We start from the raw sequence: 19,303 nt of genomic DNA, 5'->3' as shown, positions 1-19,303 counted from the left end.
AATGAAAACTAGCGTTAGTTTCATTGCTGTATGTGTGTGGCACACAGGCAGTTATTTCATTCATCTCGCTGGTTTAAACCAACAGATTCGTCAATGGAGATTTGAATGGAGATGGTGCAGTGTAGGGGCCACGCCACCAGAGGGCGCTGGTCGCGATCGTCCCTCCTTTCCGTGCTGATGAATGCAGCGGGGCGAGAGGTCAGAGTTGAATGTTTGACAGAAAGCTGAACATGGATTCCATATTTCATGAGAAAGTAAGTTTAAACGTTTACCAAAATACAGTAAGCCCTAAGTAATTGGACGTGTTTATTCGGAAAACCTCGGACCTTCTCGCGGTGGTTTGTTTACCGGCGCTATCTGGCCGGTGTCGAGAGATTTGTGGTGGTGTTTGGCAGTATTGTTGTCCAGGCAGCTAAGATGCTAATTGTACCTGCTAGTCAGAGATTATGAAAAGTTTCTTTTCAGGTAGGAATAACAACGCAGAAAGCTTCCTAACAACCGAAAACATATTATTTTTGCTTGCAACTTTCAGAACTAGCGTAGCATAGCTATCTGGTCATATAAAGGAGTATTACGAGTAGTTGTGTTTGTTGTTTACGTAAGCTAGCAGTGTGTAGCTCTACTGGTGTATGACTGATACCGTTTGTGACTGTACAATTTTAGTGTCAACCTCAGCCAATTTCATGTTCATAAAGCTAACTAAGTTGTAACGAAAACTATTTCATCGTGCTGCCATGTTAGAAGTGTAATTTGCACCGGTGTGGTATCAATAACTAATCCTTTACTCGCAGCAAGAGGGCTCTCTCTGCGCCCAACACTGTCTCAACAACCTCCTGCAGGGTGAGTATTTCACTCCTGTGGATCTGTCCTCCATTGCTCAGCAGCTCGATGAAGAGGAGAGGATGAGGATGGCCGAGGGGGGTATGGCCAGTGAGGAGTATAGGACCTTCTTACAGGTGAGGAGACATAAAAGCGAAAGCTAGTGCAGCAACTTAATTAAACTTACTCTTCATAAAGTGTTTCTAACTTTATGTTGTGTGAAAATGTTTCTAGCAACCATCTGGTAACATGGATGACAGCGGGTTCTTTTCAATACAAGTAAGAGATTCACTTTTTATTGTTATTTAATAACAGTATAACCATTATAAGTAAGTAATGTTAATTCTCTTGTCTGTCGTCTAATTCCTAAAGGTAATTAGCAATGCACTGAGAGTGTGGTGCTTGGAGCTAATCCTCTTCAACAGCCGGGAGTACCAGAGCCTGATGATTAATCCAATGTAAAGTTTTTAAGACTGTATTTTTTCAGGTCTTAATCTGTGATCACATTACTTCATTATAGTTTAAGTTGGTGGTGACAGCTATCCCTAATTTCATGTTTCAGAAATGAGAAAGCCTTCATTTGCAACTACAAGGAGCACTGGTTTACTATACGCAAACTTGGACAACAGGTATGAGGCACTTGTCTTCATAAACAATGATAATGCAGTTTGATTTACTAAAAAAAACCACACTGTTTGTTTTGTTTTTATTTCAGTGGTTTAACCTGAATTCACTGTTGACTGGACCAGAGTTGATATCAGACACCTACCTAGCCCTTTTCCTTGCACAGTTACAACAAGAAGGTATTGTGAACGTTACTGTTATTTATTCAATGTCTAGTTGTTGCAATGTAGACACGATTCTAAAAGTTGAATTTGTGCAGGTTATTCCATATTTGTGATCCGAGGCAACCTGCCTGAGTGTGAAGCAGAGCAGATTCTTGGGATCATGAGGGTGCAGCAGCAGCAGCGACCAAGGCTTATTGGAGAGGATGAATCTCAGACAAGTGCAGGGTATGTGCTGTATGTGCAGATAGTACAAATCATAGTTTATGTTTGAAGTTGCTTAAAGGAAGCTTTTTACTCACTTGTGGTAACCGATTCATTCTTCTACTGTGAGCAGCAGGTCAGCAGCTCTGAACCAGGCAGAGATGGCCTTTGGTGTGGAGGATGAGGTTGTGGATGAAGATGATGAACTGAAGAGAGCTCTGGCCCTCAGCAGACAGGACATAGATGTGGAGGATGAAGAAGCTGATCTACGCAGGGCCATACAGCTTAGCATGCAAGGTAAAGGAAGTGTTTCCAAAGGTTTTAAAATATTTGGTTTCTTTGTCCGATTGGGCAGTTGATTTCATAAACTTACAGTTCTTTGTATACTGCAGTATAAATTAGGCTTTGCTCATTGATCACCATATGAGTCAGTTAGTTTTGAGTTTCATTTTTAAAGTTGTGTTCCAGGTTCACCCTGACAATATTGTTTTGTTCTGTATTTTACAAATGCCAATACTGAAAATTTGGTCCTTGTTTTACTACATACTACAGGAGCAGTGATGAGCAACAAGTCTTCAGAGTCTGAAATGGGAAATGTGAAATCAGGGAGCCAGGCAGGAGGGAGCACTGCAGGAGGACAAAAAGAAGGCCAGAATGAGGCGCTCACAGCCGAGGAACTGCGGAAGAGGAGACAAGCCTATTTTGATCGGTAGGTTTAACTCATGCCTGGTGACTATTGTACAGGGGGTCGACACAATATTGACAACACTTATTTGAATTCATTAGTCCTGCAGTAAGCACTGCTTTGTCAATTTTATTATTTGAAAGCGTGGTTTTTCATTTTGACAGAATGACTCATTGATTTCACTTTCAGATTTTGTAATGCTCTCTGTCTTGCACTCAAACAGCCCCTGCTTGGACTTGGATTGGCTCTGCTTCTGCTTCTGCTCAAACTGTATGATTGCACTCAGATATGTTGTTGCTTGCACAGATTTTCAGCGCTCCAGCCTCAGCACATCTCCTTGCACTCAGGCTGCTTCTCTGAGCCTTTGAAACATCTGCTCTCAGATGTTTTTGTGCAATAACCCTGTTAGAATTCCCCAACCAATAGAATGCCAGGTGTAGCGTTGATCAATGAAATGATCCCTGCTTTGTTGCGGGCACATTCATTTCACTTCTTAGAGCGCCTCATACAGGAGTGAATTAACCCGGTTAAAGAGTAACAGCCTGTAAGGGATGCTCTAAGAAGTAAAGGGAACATGCCCACAACAAGGCAGGGATCATTTAATCTGTAAACACTACAAATAAGGTCCGTATTTTTGAAGCCACAATGTTCGTTGTTGTATTGAATTTATGTTTATAGCCGACTGAAGTATTCATGATGTTGCGTCCACCCCCTATGAGTGTAAATGAATCTGTGGATTTTGTTACAAACTCTCTCTGCTGACTTCTTAGGCAGCAGCAACAAGCTCAGCCGAACATTCCTCAACAACCTGACACAAAATCAACAGGTGGCTTTGGTAAGTACATCTGATTTAAAAATAAATCCAGCGCAGATTATGTAATGAGTTTTATCAAAAAGCCTATCCAAGAAAAGATGTGATATATTACTAACCTAAGCCCTCTCCCCTCCTCTAGGCTCAGTAAACACTGGCGCTGAAGAGGACCAACAACAAAAGCCCGGCCAGTGAAGATGTGCGAGGTTTGCCTATGTTGTTTACCAGCTGCCTGGATTGGCAACCCCACACAGGGGTAGCTTTGCTCCTTCCTCTAACCTTTTGCACATGCGAACATAAGGACCGTCAGAAGGCTGACACGTTTCCCCTGGTTAGTTCGCTGACAGGCTATAGAGAAGAGAACAACGACAAAGAAAAGGCAGCAGTTAGTCCAATCTAACTCAGTGAGACACTGACGCTGGGAAAAGGGTGACCACAGAACTCATGATGCAGTTAATCCAAGTTTGCAATTGCCTTTTTACCATGGCGCCTTCTATTTCTATTGTATACTGTTTTTTTTTTTTATTCTCATTTTTTTTTCTCTGGAAGAGATAGAAAGGAATCCTCAGCATACAGAAGGTGTGTTTACTTGTTTGGAGGTGAATACATGCAGAGATGGGTGTTCTGTGAAAGCCATAGGAGACCAATGTTAAGACTACAGATACAAGTTTAATAGATAATGACAGAGCCCAGTACCTTTACATTGAATTTGAATTTGTAGGACATAAGGTGGCTCTCACACTCGCCCCACCAGAACACCAGTGTAGTTTTGAAATAATTTCTTGTACTGAAATATCTTTTAGCCAGCAGCACTAACATGTGTAGGTCATTTATTCTCGACCTCATCGCTCATTTTTCTTGCAGACGTCTAGGAGTGAACTCCCAAAGTATTTAGACAACAGCATATTTGTGATGTTGTGGCTTTGTTATTACCTTTAAGTGTAGGTGTAATGAAATGTAAGATACACAGCTTACAAACAGTTAATATAAGAGTGTTTTGTCCATTTTGGTTGGACTGAACAAAATCATTCTATAGAGCTATTTGCTGAAGCTAAGATGCTTTTGACTGATGCATATTTTTCATATCTTGTCCAGAGTAAGTTGACATGTAAAGGGGAACAAAGACACCATGAAACTGCAGCTGATAGATAAATACATAGTTCATTTTTCCAGTACAGTATGAGCACTTAATACCAAAAAAAATCTGATATGTCCAACCTGCCTACCTAGGATGTGACTTTATCTGTTGTTTCTCCTCATCAGTATTTGTCATGATCTATATAGGGAATTCAATATAAAGAAAACATTGTTAAAATGATGATTCTCCCTTTGACGTACCTTCACAAACAGTTTTACCCTCAAATTCTTTTTTTTAATCGCACAGATTTGACTTATCCTGTATTCCCATGATCCTGAGAGCGATGTTGTACACATTAGTTGTACAAATATTATTTAATTTGCACTGAGGTTTTCATGGTTCACAGCTATGGAAGCTGTTTGCTTATTGACAACCTATGGAATAAACAGTAAAACAGTGAGAATGAAGGGCAACATCTACTTAACCTCGTAATTTGTATGATTTAAAATCCAAAGACTGAAACAAAACATCAAAAAATGTGTCACCGTGCATATACTTTGAAGAGTATGCTGTTGCTGGTTTTTGTTTGTTTAAATCTCTTGTTGGAATTTTTTCCCCGTACAACCCTCTGTTCAGTCCTGAAAACCAAAATCACGCTGCAACACACAATATTGATGAATAGACCACATCACAGCATTAAAACCGTTAAGTTTGTTTACAGTTGTTATGTTTTCTGGAACCAATGACTGTTCAGCATGGATATATGTTGATGCCTCCTCAAAAGTGTCATGCAAAGCTTGACTTCTTGTGCTGGATGATTTCTAAGAAAATTCCTTTATTGTTTTCATTTGTATTCCTTTGGATCTGTTAGGCTTTTTTTCTATTTAAAATGCACTTGCAAAAGAGTATAAAATGTTGGTAGTTGGGTTTTTATCATTTGCATTATTTTCACTCACCACATTCTTACAATGAGTACTCTTTTTTTCATGTTACCATAGAACATTCTTTATTTTAAAGCAACAGTGTGTAAGATTTAGGGGGATTAAGTGACATCTTGTTGAGGAGGTTTTTTACCAGGAGCTGAATTATCCACAGAGGTCTTCTCCTCCCCAAAACAAACAGACCCAGTAGACATTAAAAAATCAGCATTTTTACGAGGCTCTTGTTGTGGAGGGGCTGCTATCTACGGTGCCTAACGCGAAAATACAAATGGACCTATGTAGAGACAGGGTTTGGTCGTCCATTCGAGGCTTCCATAGAAACATGACGGTGCAACCTGGCAATCTTTGTAGATGAGGATCCCTTCCCTATGTAGATATAAATGGCTCATTCTAAGGTAGCAAAAACACAGCGATTCTTGTTTTCAGGTGATTACACACTATACTTATGCCATTTCTGCCAATATATCCCCCTAAATGCTACACACCAGATCTGTAATACAGAGATTCCCAAACCTCTCCTGGAGCACCCCATGTCCTGTATGTTTTAGACCTCACTGCTCCAACACAGCTGATTCAAATGATCAACTCGTTATGACCTCCTGAAGCTGCTCAACAGCAATCTAACCATTAAAATCAGGAATCAGTTGGAGCAGTGAGAGATCTTAGATATTCAGAACAAGGGGTACTCCAGAAAAGGTTCTTGGGAACGACTGAGTTAATGTATTAGTTCTTGTTCCAGGATTAAAGTGACATTCACTCCTCCTGAAGTTTCTCGTGTCTCAGTTTTTTATTGGTTCTTGCTACATCACCTCTGGAAAGGAGGCTCTAAATGTTCGGAAAAACAGCTCTGACTCACTTGGGGACAACTCAACAGGCAGTGTGTCGTGGTTAATATGTAACGCTTTGAGCACACTTGCACTTTGTTTCCCCAAATAATAGATGGAGTTTTCAGATCTTGCACAAGCTGAATGGTACGTATGACAGTTTATGTTGGATGAAATAAGTTGGTTACAACTATCTATTGTATTTCAAAACTGAATACATTAAAGTGTTTATGTAAATGGAAAAAAGTTATTTACGAGCTTTAACTTCTACATGTCTTCGTTTTTCAGGTTGCGCAGCCAAACATCTCAAAGAATGCTGGCAAACAAAATGAAGATGGGATTGCTTTCCATTGTAACCTTACTATGCTTCCTTGCTCCTGCCCACCAAGCGCACCTTCCAAGCGCCACCATCTTAGATCTTTCCTTCAAAAACATGGACTTTGCCATGAACCTATACAGAAAAATATCCGGCTACAATGACCAGAACATCTTTTTCTCACCACTGAGCATCTCTACCAGCTTTGCTGTACTCTTAATGGCTGCTGATGGGGTCACGCATGAGGAAATACTGAAGGGACTCAACCTGGAGCAGCTGGAGCGGGCTGACCAGCCAGAGCTTATCCCAAGACTCTTTCAGCTCCTTCACGAGAACATCACACAGAATGGAACCCTGAGACTGGACCAAGGCATGGGCATGTTTGTGGGCCAGGAGTTTGTGTTGGAGGAGAAGTTTCAAGAGCAAATCAAGAGATATTTTGACACTGACATCGAAACTGTAGACTTTAGGGACACAAAAGGGAGTAGAAGCTTCATTAATGAGTATATCAAGAACAAGACTGAGGGCAAAGTGACAGAGGTGATTTCCAGCCTGGATGTACGGACACAGCTTATGCTAATCAATACAATTTTCTTTCAAGGTAAGTTTAGAACTTCATCTTGGATCGTTAATAGCCATGCTTCAACTCTCATTTGTATAGTATTTAGTACAGTATAATTTCCTCCACAGGAACCTGGCAGAAGCCTTTCAACCCCAATCTCACTATGAGTGCTCCTTTCTACATCGACAACTACAATATTGTCCAAGTGCCGATGATGTTTTTGGAGGATAAGTTGTACATGATGGAAGATTCTGCTCTTGGAGCCAAAGTGCTGAAGCTACCATACCGGGAAGGTGTTTCCATGCTTATTCTGCTCCCCAACAAAGGCATGGACTACACTGTAATTGATGATGGGATCACTGCTGAGAAGTTCTTCAGCTGGATCAGAGGGCTCCAAAAAACGTAAGTGGAAAGAAATGTTTTACACAAAGTTCGTCTTTCTTTATCATCTGTATTCAGTTGTATTTTTTAGCTACTATTGCAAAGCACCTTGTGACATTTTCTCCTTGCAAATACACTATCAAATACAAACAGCAACAGATAAGTGAGTCTTCTCAACATGGCCGGCTGTGTCTTCGTGTTCACAGCAAACTGGAAGTCAACTTGCCCAAATTCAAGATGGAGGAGTCGTATGCCCTGCACGACCTTCTGCCAGACATGGGCATGGCCAGTGTCTTCAGTAATTCAGCCAATCTGACGAAGCTGAGTGAGGAAGAAAGCCTCAAAGTGTCAGAGGTTAGTTTGCACTTTCACCGTGCTGCATGCTTGTTTATTCCAAACTCTGCGGAGTATGAATTTTTTTTTTATTTATTTATTTTTTCATCTCTACTGTAAAATCACAGGTGCGGCACAAGGCTGTGATTGAGGTGGATGAGTCGGGGACCACTGCAGCAGCCGCCACAACAACAGGCATTATTCCATATTCCTTACCCAGGACCTTCATCGTCAACAGGCCATTTTTCTTCTTCATATACCACGAATACACAAACTGTCTGCTGTTTATGGGCAGGGTGATTGACCCCACCAAAAACTAGCAGTCATGACTCTGCTGCTTGAGTCCTCAACTGCTTGTGTGTGTCATTGTGTTTATTTAGGCATGCGAAAGGCTATTTTGAAGCATTTTTCAATCTTATATATAAAATGCTTGTGCTGGTCTGTTGTGTAAGCCTACATATACACTTGATCCCTATTAATAAAGAATTAACATCAGTGTGCCTTTCTTTGGATTAAATCAAATAATTTCAACTCTCGAATTAAGATGTGTGTAAAACGCACACTGAATGAGAGCAATGTTGGGTATATACATGTGAGCTCAAAGACAATTTGGCTTTGTGACCTATGATTCTGCACCACATGAGGAAAACAATCGTTAGATATTATTAATATTACAAACCTGGGACTTGACGGGTCATTGTAAAAACTATTAACCATTTTTTAAATTTACATTTACTGTATGCAGATGACCTACAAACCTTTGCTGATAGCTTATTAGAAAATGTGAAACATGATCCTATTCTATGACTTAATAACATTCATAGGTGTAGATTTCAGGGAGTATGCAGGGGACATATCCCCTTCAATGTTTAGGATGTGCATTTGCCCCCTCCTGAAAGCATGAATGTATCAGAGGACTTATTTTGACAAAATTAAAGACATTTGCACAATAAAATGAAATGAAATAAATTATTTTTAAACATTGTGATTGTTTTGTTAATATGACAGGGTTTGACTTAACATACTGTACCAGGAGGTGATATGTTTTTTTATATTTTTTTTTTGAACATCAGAAGAACAAACAAAAGCTTAAACATACAACATCTCATAGAGGATGTGTGTAAAATTAATAAAACTAAATAAAATAGACAAGTGGAAGATTTAAATAAATAAAAATAAGAATGATAAAAATTAGTTGACAAGATGAACAAAAGAAGGGAAAAAACAGGCATATGAAATTTGTCAAAGACTAGCAACAAGCATCATCAGGATCCAGCACAAGGGTCATAATTCAAAACAACAACAATTTAGAAAAATCAACACTTTACTTTCTCGCTGTCCTGCTAGAGATAATTTTTTTCCCAGTTACTAGAAAAACAGTTTAAAGTCATTTATAAACCAGTTTAAGGATTTCTTGGTATTTCTCCATTTACTACAATGAATGTGGTATTTACCCATAAGTAAAATTATGTATATTATGCCAGAGACAGGTGAATCCAGATTATCCATAAATAAAAGGGTGTGAGAGATTTTTTTTTTATGTTAGACCAACATTTTTTGGGACACATGGCATAGAAAAAACATGTGCTCTAAGTTTTCTTCATTTTCATGTAATTTAAACCTTTTGTTAAGAAGCACAGTTGTTGGATAAATCCAGGAGGGACTTATTACTCCCAGTAAAGAATAAATAACATAATTAATATGGGCCCCATACTGCAGGAAGAATCCCTGTACCTGCTGTTCGACTAATAAAGTTTTTCAAACCACGTGATCAAAACTGTCATGGCGGCGCCCTCGTGTAATGCGTGACTGTCACCATCCCTAACACCATTTAGACACTTTAGAAAACCACAGACAGTCAAGGTAGGACTTTATCCTCATTGTTTATACTCATAGTGTTGTTGTTTATTGTTTACTAAGTGGGTCTGGCATTTTTATTAGCATTTAATATATAACGTTAGCTGGAGTGGCTCAGCACCAACTTAGCTGCTGGCTAACTTCACACATGCTTTAACAACCCACTTTAGCCTAACTCGGTTTTTATCTGTAGGAAAATGAAGACCAAGAGGATGAAGCCCGAAAACAAGCGTCTGTCCTCGGGACTGAAGAAACAAGCCAAACGCAGCATCCATGTGAAAGGCAAATGGAAAGCTATAGAGCTCGACCCTAGTCTGTTCTCCGAGGAGGGCATGGAGGGGCTGGTGTGTTTTGAAGAGCTGACAAATTACCGTATGATAGACTCCGAGAAGGCTGCAGCTAAAGCAGCAAAGCAACTGAAAAAGCAGGAGAAGAAGAAAGCAAAGAAAAGAAAAGCCAGCGAGGGAGAGGAGGCTGGAGAGAAGGTAGATGTGGAGAGCAAAGAGGCAGAGACTGCAGCTGAACCTGCCAAGAAGAAACCCAAGAAGAAGAAGAAGAAGAAAAATAAGAAGCTGGCTGCAAAGGAGTCAGTCCAGTCAGAGGACACTTCTGTGGAGGTGACACAGGTGGATGTAGCTGCAGGTGAGGAGGAAGGAGAAGATGAAACACCCAAAGATGCTTCAGAAGACACAGCTGTTAGTGTAGAAGCTGATGCCCAAACAAAACTCACAAAGAAGAGCAACAAAAAGAAGAACAAAAAACAGAAGCAGCAGATAGAAAATGATAAAGTCCCAGAGACACAGCCAAACCATGAGGCTCCATCAGAAAGTCAGCCTCTGGAAGACGAAAAATCCACCCAGGATAAAGTGGCAAAGGCCCCCAAAAGTAAAAAGCAGATAAAGAATTGGACAAATGCAGCACTTTCTGGCTCTGAGGATAAAAATGCTGATGTGAGTGCATGGAAGAACCTGTTTGTTCCCTCCCCTGTGTTGAAAGCACTGAGCAGTCTTGGATTTAGCTCACCAAGCCCGATACAAGCCCTGGCTTTGCCTCCAGCGATCAGGGATCGTATGGATGTACTGGGGGCAGCCGAGACAGGTAAGTTAAAATCCCTTTTTGTTTTTGTCCCATAATAGTTTGTCGTCATATTTCCATACGTGAGGCTGATGTGAGCACTGTCGTTACAGGAAGTGGGAAGACATTGGCTTTTGGTATTCCCATGATCCACGCCATCCTGGAGTGGAAGAACAACTCAGAAAAGCCTGTTGATGACAACTCTGAACCAACCACACAGGTGGACAGTTTGTATTTACCAGCTGCAGATGAGGCCACCGTAGAAGAAGAAAAAGAGGACACTATGGAGGCTGAGGGAGAAGAGGGTGAAAGCATTACAGAGCAGGATCAAGGTGACACAGATGAACATGACAGCGAAGATGACGTTGAAGAAGATGACGATGATAGGCTTGGGTGTGTTCAAGTAATTGAAAATGCAGAGTTTGACCCCACGGTTGAAGCAGAAGCAGAATCTGCTGGTAGTCGGAATCAGCCGCTGCTCGGACTCGTGCTCACTCCCACCAGGGAGCTGGCTGTTCAGGTCAAGCACCATATTGATGCTGTCGCAAAATTTACAGGTAAGTCGTTACAGATTTTCAATTAACATTTTTTTAAATAACTAAAATTAATGAATGCCAAGATACTTAAGGTATTACTGTTGTGTAGACATCAAAACAGCGATCGTGGTGGGTGGAATGGCTCAACAGAAGCAAAGGAGGATGCTGAAGCGAAGACCAGAGATCATTATTGCCACTCCTGGACGTCTGTGGGACTTGATCCAGGAGAGGCATCCGCATCTGCTGAACTTAAGACAGCTCAGGTAGGTCACAGCTCACACTGCTTTATTATATGGTTTGGAAAGGTGGTTAAAAATTTTTTTTCTTTTTATTTGATAGGGACAACGCAATTTAACATAGCTCCAATACAGAGTATGGGACTGATGTGTTGCACAGAGAGTTTATAGATATTGCCAATTATCAACTCATGTCCCTATTCAGGATTTTACATGTAGACCTAAAGTGTTAATAAAAATATACAGGTTAAAACAGCATACAACCACAATACAAGGCATCTACTATAGACATAGCGTTAAACACATTGCACAATACACCAAATCATTTTCAGATATCAATATACACTGTCTATACTAAAAATCAAGATGGAAAACGTGCAAAATCACAGCTACAATTATCAAATTTAGCACCATAAACTGCGTTCCACTGTACTGCATTACATCAGACAAGGGTCATCAGCACACATATAGAACACCAAGGATATTTTGTGATTTAGGAGTGGTTTCCAAATTGTTTTGAAATTGGTTTTAGGGTTTCAGAGAGCCTTATAGTATGGTAGTGTGGGTATTGGAACACACAGTATGATATGCATTCCATTGACTCTCTAGCGTCCATGGCCTTAAGGTCCTTGAGTGAAACATCAGCTGTGAAAGGCTAAAAAAAAGCAAACAGTCCAGGCACAGGCACATTATTGCTTTTTATAGGAGGATTCCCTCTGCAGTCATTTTCAAACAAAAGCCCAGAGGCAGCAGAAAACTGTGTGTTGAAAGCTAAACAGATGCCAGATGTAGTGGCTTTGTTTTTACTGGATTTGACTTCCCAACAGAAAGCAAGATCAACTTGAGGAATATGTATATGTTACAGATCATTCAGAGGTTTGGTTGTGTTATTCTACAGGTGCCTGGTCATAGATGAAGCAGATCGCATGGTCGAGCGAGGCCACTTTACAGAGCTGGAGAACCTGCTGGAGATGCTCAACACCGTGCACTTTAACCCCACAAGGCAAACCTTTGTGTTCTCCGCCACGCTGACCATGGCTCACAGCCTGCCCACCCGCCTCCTGCAGAAGAAGAAGAAGAATCTGCACCAGAGGAACAAGCTGGAAATTCTCATGGAGAAAGTGGGGATCAAGTCCAAACCCAAAGTCATTGACCTGACCAGGAAGGAGGCGACTGTGGAGACCCTGACTGAGACCCGAATCCATTGTCAGAAGGAGGACAAGGACTTTTACCTTTATTACTTTCTGCTCCAGTATCCTGGCCGCACCATGGTGTTCGCTAACAGTATAGACTGTATCAAGAGACTGAACTCCCTGCTGGTGATCTTGGACTGTACTCCACTGCCTCTTCATGCCAACATGCACCAGAAACAACGCCTCAAAAACCTGGAGAGGTTTGCTGAGAGGGAGAGGTGAGGTTTGCACACACTTGCAGTACTGTTTTAAGGTTAGGTTGGCAATTATGTTCCTTTGGTGAAATATAAAAAAACTGTTAGCTGTAACTAAGGGCATAAAAAATCCTGGATCATGTTTCTCATGACTAGTTCCATCGTTGAGTTTTGTCATAATGCATATTTACGAAGTTTTTGTTCTGGTTGTAACCACAGTAGTTGGCAAATTAAAATAATTACCCCAATACAGCAACATTTTCAATTTTTCTTTTTCTTTTTTTGGCTTAATTAACAAAAGTTTTATTCACTCCATAAAGTGGAAGGTGGAGAAATAACTCCCACGCACTTTGATTTGTCTGTACATGAGCTTGTGTTGCTGCCATCTTGGCAAGGTCACCTCCGTTAAAAAAGAAAAAAATCACAGTGGAAGTTTAAAACTAGAGCTATAATCATTGAACACACTGGGACATGCATATTGTAGCATCAGAGTATTAATTTCAAAATTTCATTCACAGTTGTGTTCTGCTGACGACTGACGTGGCCGCCAGAGGACTGGATATCCCAAATGTTCAGCATGTCATTCACTACCAGGTCAGCCTTTTTGATTGTCGTCCATAGCAGCCACTATGATTCCTGTCTCTAATAACCAAGGGCACTAATTAATTGTAACACTAACCACTATTTATCACTGAGCTGTAGTGCAGGAGATGCTTTACTGTCAAGCTAAATGTTGGTTACAGCTCTCAGTTTTGGTTTTGTATGGCCAGATTTGAAAGAATACAGCTGCATAGCCCTGTTCAGTGCTGTAGTGTATCAGAGGTTGTTCTGCTGCATCTTATGCGTAAAGAGAGCCTTGGTGTAACTTGTACCTGTTCTAATTGTCTCTAATCATGTTCTCCTGTGAACATCAGGTTCCCAGGACATCTGAGACTTATGTCCATCGGAGTGGCAGAACAGCAAGAGCCACCAAAGAGGGCCTCAGTTTGCTGCTGATAGGCCCGGACGACATGATGAACTTCAAAAAGATCTACAGGACTCTCGGGAAGGACGAAGACCTTCCCATGTTCCCCATAGAGCTCAAATGCATGGAAGCCATCAAGGTGAGATCCAGCAGTAGGTCCTGCCTTCATGAGCCTGTTTTCACCTGGTATTAACATATGTTCAAGGTGATCCGATCACAAGTAGACATCTCTGAGTCGGTCTGTGTCTGTTCATACCTGGTATTAAACTGTGTCTCAGCACATTCCTAGAGTGACCACGTGATCAGATCTCACCTTAACGCTCTGTATGCAAATATAATTGTGCATCATATCTTTGTATAAAGACAAAATACATTTTTGTTTTTAACCAGCGAGTGGTTTGTGGTGCTATACTCACACTTTGGCAGCAATTTATTAGTTTGGCATGAGGCAAAGTCTGCCAACGCACACAGTGACAGGGCTAACTTTTAGCATCACATGGCTAACATTACACAACGGTTATTAACAGGTTTAATAACATTTGACCCAGTTTGGTGTCAGTGTTGGTTTGTTGGGACTATTTAACAGCTGCTAGCTTGTATTATGAGGCAGACGTTGAACTGATCATTCACCGGCCCAGGAGGAGAGTGGTTCTGGAGACAGTCCTTTAGCGCTGTGTTTACCTGTGTAACAGCTGCAGCAGAAAGGTAATACCCAGCAGGGAGTCGGTCCTTCAGTGTAGCCCAGGACACATGAGCACAGGCACTGCTTAAACAATGTGGTCATATGCGGCCCAGCCCACCTTTAGGGCTGCAGCCAACTATTATTTTCATAGTCGACTAATCTGTCGATTAGTTCTTCCATTAGTTGACTAGTCTTTTTATCGAAAAATGCATTAAAATGTTGAAAAATGTCGGTCTGTCTCTCCCAAACCCCAAAATGATGTCCTCTAATGTCATCTAATGTTTCATACTCACACCAAAGGGTTTTAGTTCAGAGTGTGTAAAGCTGCCAATATTTGAATGTAAGGAGCTGCATTAACAGAATTTTTGCGTACTTTTCTCGTTTTTTTCTATGAAAAATGACTCAAGCCGATTAGTCGACTACTAAAATAGTCACCGATTATTTTAATAGTCGATTAGCCATCAATTAGTGGACTAATCGTTGCAGCCCTACTCACCTTCAAATGTGGTCTGAGCAATCGGATCTCAAGAAGCATCAAGGATGCACTGGATGCATTCACATCCATACTTAGAGCAGCTCACTTGTACTCTGATCACCCAAGACAGTTGTTAATACCAGGTATAAACAGGGCCTGTGTGACTTTAAGAGATTATATTTGATTGCTTATTGTTGAGTGTGTTCCTCTACAGGAGCGGGTAAACTTGGCCAGACAGATTGAGAAGATTGAGTTCCACAACAGCAGGGAGAAACAGCACAACTCCTGGCTCAGACAAGCAGCAGATGCTCTGGAGGTGGACCTGGATGACGATCTTTTAATAGGTAAGACCAACACAAAACAAAATCTTACTACATTTTACCTTTATTTAAAAATGTCCAAATACAGACAACTGAATATCCTATTTATGTCTACAGGCAGAGGAAGGGATGAGGAAGGTGACAGGGAGCAGCAGAAGGTGGTAAAGGGAATGAAAAAGCATTTGAAGCAGTTGATCTCACAACCTGTTTTCAAGAATGTGATTAAGACCAAGTATCCCACTCAAATGGGGAAGCTGTCCCTGCCTCACATGCCTCTAGCAGAGAGGGAAAGTGCCCTCACCAGGGTGTCAATACAGAAGATGAAACAGAAGTTAAAGAAATATGCTCCACCACGGCAGAAAAAGCAGAAGAAAAAAAAAACAGCAGCAATGACATGTTAATAGGAATGTGCATTAGAAAGGCCATCTCTGACAGGATTTGTGTAGTTGTTGATTTATGTAATTTTTTTTACATACATTCAATTCATTTTAACATTTAATGCAAAATGTGCAAAAAAAAGTATTTCCAGATGATGTTGAATTGCTGTACACTGCAAGACTTTATAAAAATCTGTTTTTATAAACGTCTTTGAGCTCAGTTGGGATTTTATTCAACCAAAGTCAGTGTTCCTGAGATGAGCCGAGTCCGAGTGGATCTCTGGTCAGCGTTGTGGTCGCGGGTAGAGAATGTTATAATGTGAGGTTTGGTAGAGGAGGTGCAGGGAGGGCTCAGCACCCTCTGGAATGACGTGATGAGCCAACTGCTGCTCGTCACCCTCCATGGAGACGATGTGGATGCAAATATCCAGGGCCTGTGACAGAGCTAAGATGTCCACATGATCGCACTCCATCGCCATGACCTCCACTTCCTGAATGAAGAGACGGATGACATCACTTAACCTGACAATTCCATTTCCCTGACTTACCCTTTGTATAAATTTAGGTGTACTATTTATTCACTAGATGGCAGCAACACTTTGTTACTTACTTGATGACAGTAGGCCAGTAGATTGGGTGCCTCCACAAAGTTGCAGAAGAAGTCCGCCTGGTTTTGCAGGTGTGCTGAAGTGAGCAGCCGGAGATATTGCACTACACTGTCGGAGGTCATCTGCTCATTGAAGAGCTTGAGCAGCGTGTCTTCCTGCTCATCCGCCTGGCACTGCTCCACAACATTTACCACCTTCAAGAGAAAAGAAACAAGGTTTTTTTCACATCTATAAAATTCTACTTCCTAATTTTTCATTCCCCACAGCTTTTTAATAAGCAGAGAAATCCAGTAGCAGACCAACCACACTTAAAGGGCGACTTTGATACCTTTGAACTTGGACCCTATTTTCCAATGATTTATGTCAAAGTGATTCATGGGAATAATAATTTCTTTAAATTGGTGCAGTATTGAATGACTGGGCTGTTGCCAGCAGCAAGACAACTGCAATGATGTAAACACTCAAGGCATTTGGTACCCTTTGTGTACTTTCACTGAAGTGCTTGTTTGTGCCACTGTCAGGCTCCGATGATTACTCTGTTATACAACATTACAGAAAGGATCCCTACAGAGATCAATGTTTTTGTTAAAGAGTAAGGTCCTTTTCATTTAACTGTTAACTGCTCCGAAATTGCAATCTCCAGACTCACCAGACAGCATTTGAATATTAGAGATTTTAACCATAAAACACGCTGCATTCAAAGATGTGAAAATATGGTGGCTACTATTATTGTTTATTAAATATATTTTCACATCTAACAGAGTGAATTAAGGGTTTATTTCAACCAAACCAGGGTTGGCAATTGTTTAAAAAGCGGAAAGATGAACCAGGTCAGCTTTTGTGAATTTAATTTTGTTTTGTCGACTTTGAATAGGAATGGGTTTTACTCATAGATTAAATATAATGGACGTAGCTACCATGATGTCACCTATTGGTTGCCGATTTTGAAGCCTCGAGTTCGACATATTAGCCATTGCCAGCTTAGTTTTTTGATGCCAGAAGTGACCATATTCTGCAAGAGGCTGGAGCTGTGGAGGAGCAAGGATGGAGAAGTTGAAGACACCATTTGCAGACGGCCTGTCCCTTAAAGCAGCCCACGCTTAATAATGCATAACTTTTAGCCTTAATAAAATGTAAACAGGTGAATTATATTTTTTTAAAAATCACCCCTCATACAGTTGTTTAGAAGGGGTAAATCAGCCGTAGAGACCATAACCGTTATTTTGTACCAGGCTGTAAACATGTTTATTTCTGCTGTAAAGTTGGCCATCTTTACCTGAGAGTTTTAAGGGATTGACTGGCTTCCAGTGCCAGCCTCAAGTGGGCGTTCCAAGAACTGCAGTATTTAGCACTTCAGTGTTGGCTTCATTTTTCAGCCCCAGAGATTACCGCTTGGTTTTATGATAATAAAATCGCTGTAAATTTAAATGGGGTCTTATGAGTCTGGCAACAGCAATTTCCAGGCTGCTTCTGGTTAAAGAAAAGAAAACAAAATCTGCTATCTCTGCAGGGAAATTGACAGTTCATAATTGCCCCAGGTGATTACACTGCAGCCTGTTAAACCGCTGCCATCTGCTTCAAAATCAGTACTGGACCAGTATCAAAATTTGTGGTCACTTAGACACATACGTGTGTGAGAATAGGGTCCAGGTTCAAAAACACAAAAGTTTTCCTTTAACCAAGAGTATAGAGGTATTGAGGAAGTACTTGTGTTGATCCCTTCCAATGAAAGACTGATGGATGAGTGCCCAGAGGCTTATCAGAAGACACAGCAAGCCCAACTAGTTTGAACTTATTGTACTTTTACCAAGTAAGTCATTACTTGGATTACAAAGATTACCACTTCCACAAAGCTATTCTCACTTATCCGCATTGTTGTAATTTGATCTATTTGTACTTCACACCCCATTCTATGCCTTTAAGTGTTAAATATGTCAACATACTACCTTTGTAGAAGCATTATCATGGCATACGTAAAGCCCAAAATTAATAAGCTGCTTGTCTGCCTATCATAGTTTTATTGCTTGACATACAAAAAAATTGTCTGAGCGTTTAAATAAAGGTTTTATCTTTTCCAGGCTTATCAGAGTTGGTGTTTTACTGCCCTAATGCTACCTGGTAAGTACATAAAGTGTTAATGTAAAAGAAAATGCATTATTTACTGTATTCAGGTGGTGCCTGAAGGAGCTCTCATCGAATCCCGCAGAAGAGAAGTCTTCACAGGTTTGTACAATTTTCTCCTTAAACCTGAAAGTGAAACCAATGAGACAGGGCCACCATAATATTGAAGTGACTTCAGTTTGGACTAACGGCAGCATTAGTAATGACTGACCTCTGCAAAGCCCTGGCATTGTGCAGGAGAGACTCCAGGTGTGCGAAGCAGAGGGCTCTGTAGAAGCAGTTCCCATCTCCGCGCACTTGTCTGACGGAGGAAAACTGGCTGCTTAAATCCTAACAAAGGACAATAAGGGATTAATATGCGGCGGGCAGTTAACAGGGTCCACTGTAACCTACACTCCACCCAAGCTTCATATCCTACTTTATATTTGGCACCCGGCGTTTGCTCAGGAAACAGCGAAGAAATGTCCTCTCGGCATGAGACAAGGCTGCCTGCCTCCATCTGTCGAGAAACAAACAGCTTTACCATTCAGAAAACAAAAGGCAGCTTCCGGGGTCGACTGCCGACACGACATACCTTCGTATTTCAGCAACATGGAAAAATGTAAGGAAACGTAATTACAGTTTAGGAAGCCTCCGCGCGTCAAAGCTGTGTGTCAAAACATTGTTGCAATGTTATTTGCATTTTATGAAAACCGGATGTTTGCGTGTACCACGTGCTCGTGTTAAAGGGACAGTGTAGGGTTTGTCAACGCTGACGTCATATCTCCGTAGGGTTTTCTTTTTTTTTTTGTTACTGAAAAAAGCCCTTAAGTTTAAATACTAGCTGAAAAATAGAAACCAGTAGAGTGTGATGATGTGGACATCTTACCTATTGTGAGTTAACCTTTTCACTGTCTCACCAGAGTTACCAGTGGTGGTAGGTTCCAA

The 19,303-nt window shown here is 40.9% G+C and overlaps 4 protein-coding genes across 4 annotated transcripts; 3 read left to right on the top strand and 1 right to left on the bottom strand.

The window, feature by feature from the left end:
* The first annotated feature begins 168 nt into the window (after nucleotides 1–168).
* atxn3 (ataxin 3) lies at nucleotides 169–6,079 on the top strand. Its single transcript, XM_049596377.1, has 11 exons — nucleotides 169–254; nucleotides 792–956; nucleotides 1,054–1,098; nucleotides 1,192–1,277; nucleotides 1,382–1,448; nucleotides 1,535–1,622; nucleotides 1,703–1,832; nucleotides 1,942–2,105; nucleotides 2,361–2,517; nucleotides 3,264–3,328; nucleotides 3,447–6,079. The coding sequence occupies exons 1-11, from the start codon at nucleotides 210–212 to the stop codon at nucleotides 3,497–3,499; spliced, it is 1,065 nt and encodes a 354-aa protein (XP_049452334.1). The 5' UTR covers nucleotides 169–209; the 3' UTR covers nucleotides 3,500–6,079.
* Nucleotides 6,080–6,111: 32 nt separating this feature from the next.
* serpina10b (serpin peptidase inhibitor, clade A (alpha-1 antiproteinase, antitrypsin), member 10b) lies at nucleotides 6,112–8,234 on the top strand. The gene is made up of 5 exons (XM_049596376.1): nucleotides 6,112–6,294; nucleotides 6,436–7,064; nucleotides 7,154–7,427; nucleotides 7,613–7,760; nucleotides 7,868–8,234. The coding sequence occupies exons 1-5, from the start codon at nucleotides 6,263–6,265 to the stop codon at nucleotides 8,057–8,059; spliced, it is 1,275 nt and encodes a 424-aa protein (XP_049452333.1). The 5' UTR covers nucleotides 6,112–6,262; the 3' UTR covers nucleotides 8,060–8,234.
* A 1,275-nt stretch (nucleotides 8,235–9,509) lies between these two features.
* On the top strand, nucleotides 9,510–15,671 carry ddx24 (DEAD (Asp-Glu-Ala-Asp) box helicase 24). Its single transcript, XM_049596950.1, has 9 exons — nucleotides 9,510–9,602; nucleotides 9,790–10,694; nucleotides 10,784–11,227; nucleotides 11,316–11,469; nucleotides 12,341–12,853; nucleotides 13,348–13,423; nucleotides 13,744–13,932; nucleotides 15,165–15,294; nucleotides 15,388–15,671. The coding sequence occupies exons 2-9, from the start codon at nucleotides 9,794–9,796 to the stop codon at nucleotides 15,669–15,671; spliced, it is 2,691 nt and encodes an 896-aa protein (XP_049452907.1). The 5' UTR covers nucleotides 9,510–9,602; nucleotides 9,790–9,793.
* Nucleotides 15,317–19,096, bottom strand: LOC125901125 (ubiquitin thioesterase OTUB2-like). Its single transcript, XM_049596538.1, has 6 exons — nucleotides 18,996–19,096; nucleotides 18,795–18,875; nucleotides 18,588–18,706; nucleotides 18,418–18,502; nucleotides 16,258–16,449; nucleotides 15,317–16,138 (listed from the first exon to the last, which is right to left on the bottom strand). Exons 2-6 carry the CDS (start codon nucleotides 18,873–18,875, stop codon nucleotides 15,932–15,934), a joined length of 684 nt encoding a protein of 227 aa, XP_049452495.1. The 5' UTR covers nucleotides 18,996–19,096; the 3' UTR covers nucleotides 15,317–15,931.
* Nucleotides 19,097–19,303: the final 207 nt, after the last annotated feature.

The sequence above is a fragment of the Epinephelus fuscoguttatus genome, linkage group LG14, assembly GCF_011397635.1.
Source record: "Epinephelus fuscoguttatus linkage group LG14, E.fuscoguttatus.final_Chr_v1".
Classification (NCBI taxonomy): Eukaryota; Metazoa; Chordata; class Actinopteri; order Perciformes; family Serranidae; genus Epinephelus; species Epinephelus fuscoguttatus.
The sequence above is the reverse complement of the archived record's forward strand: the minus strand, read 5'-3'. Positions and strand labels throughout refer to the sequence as shown.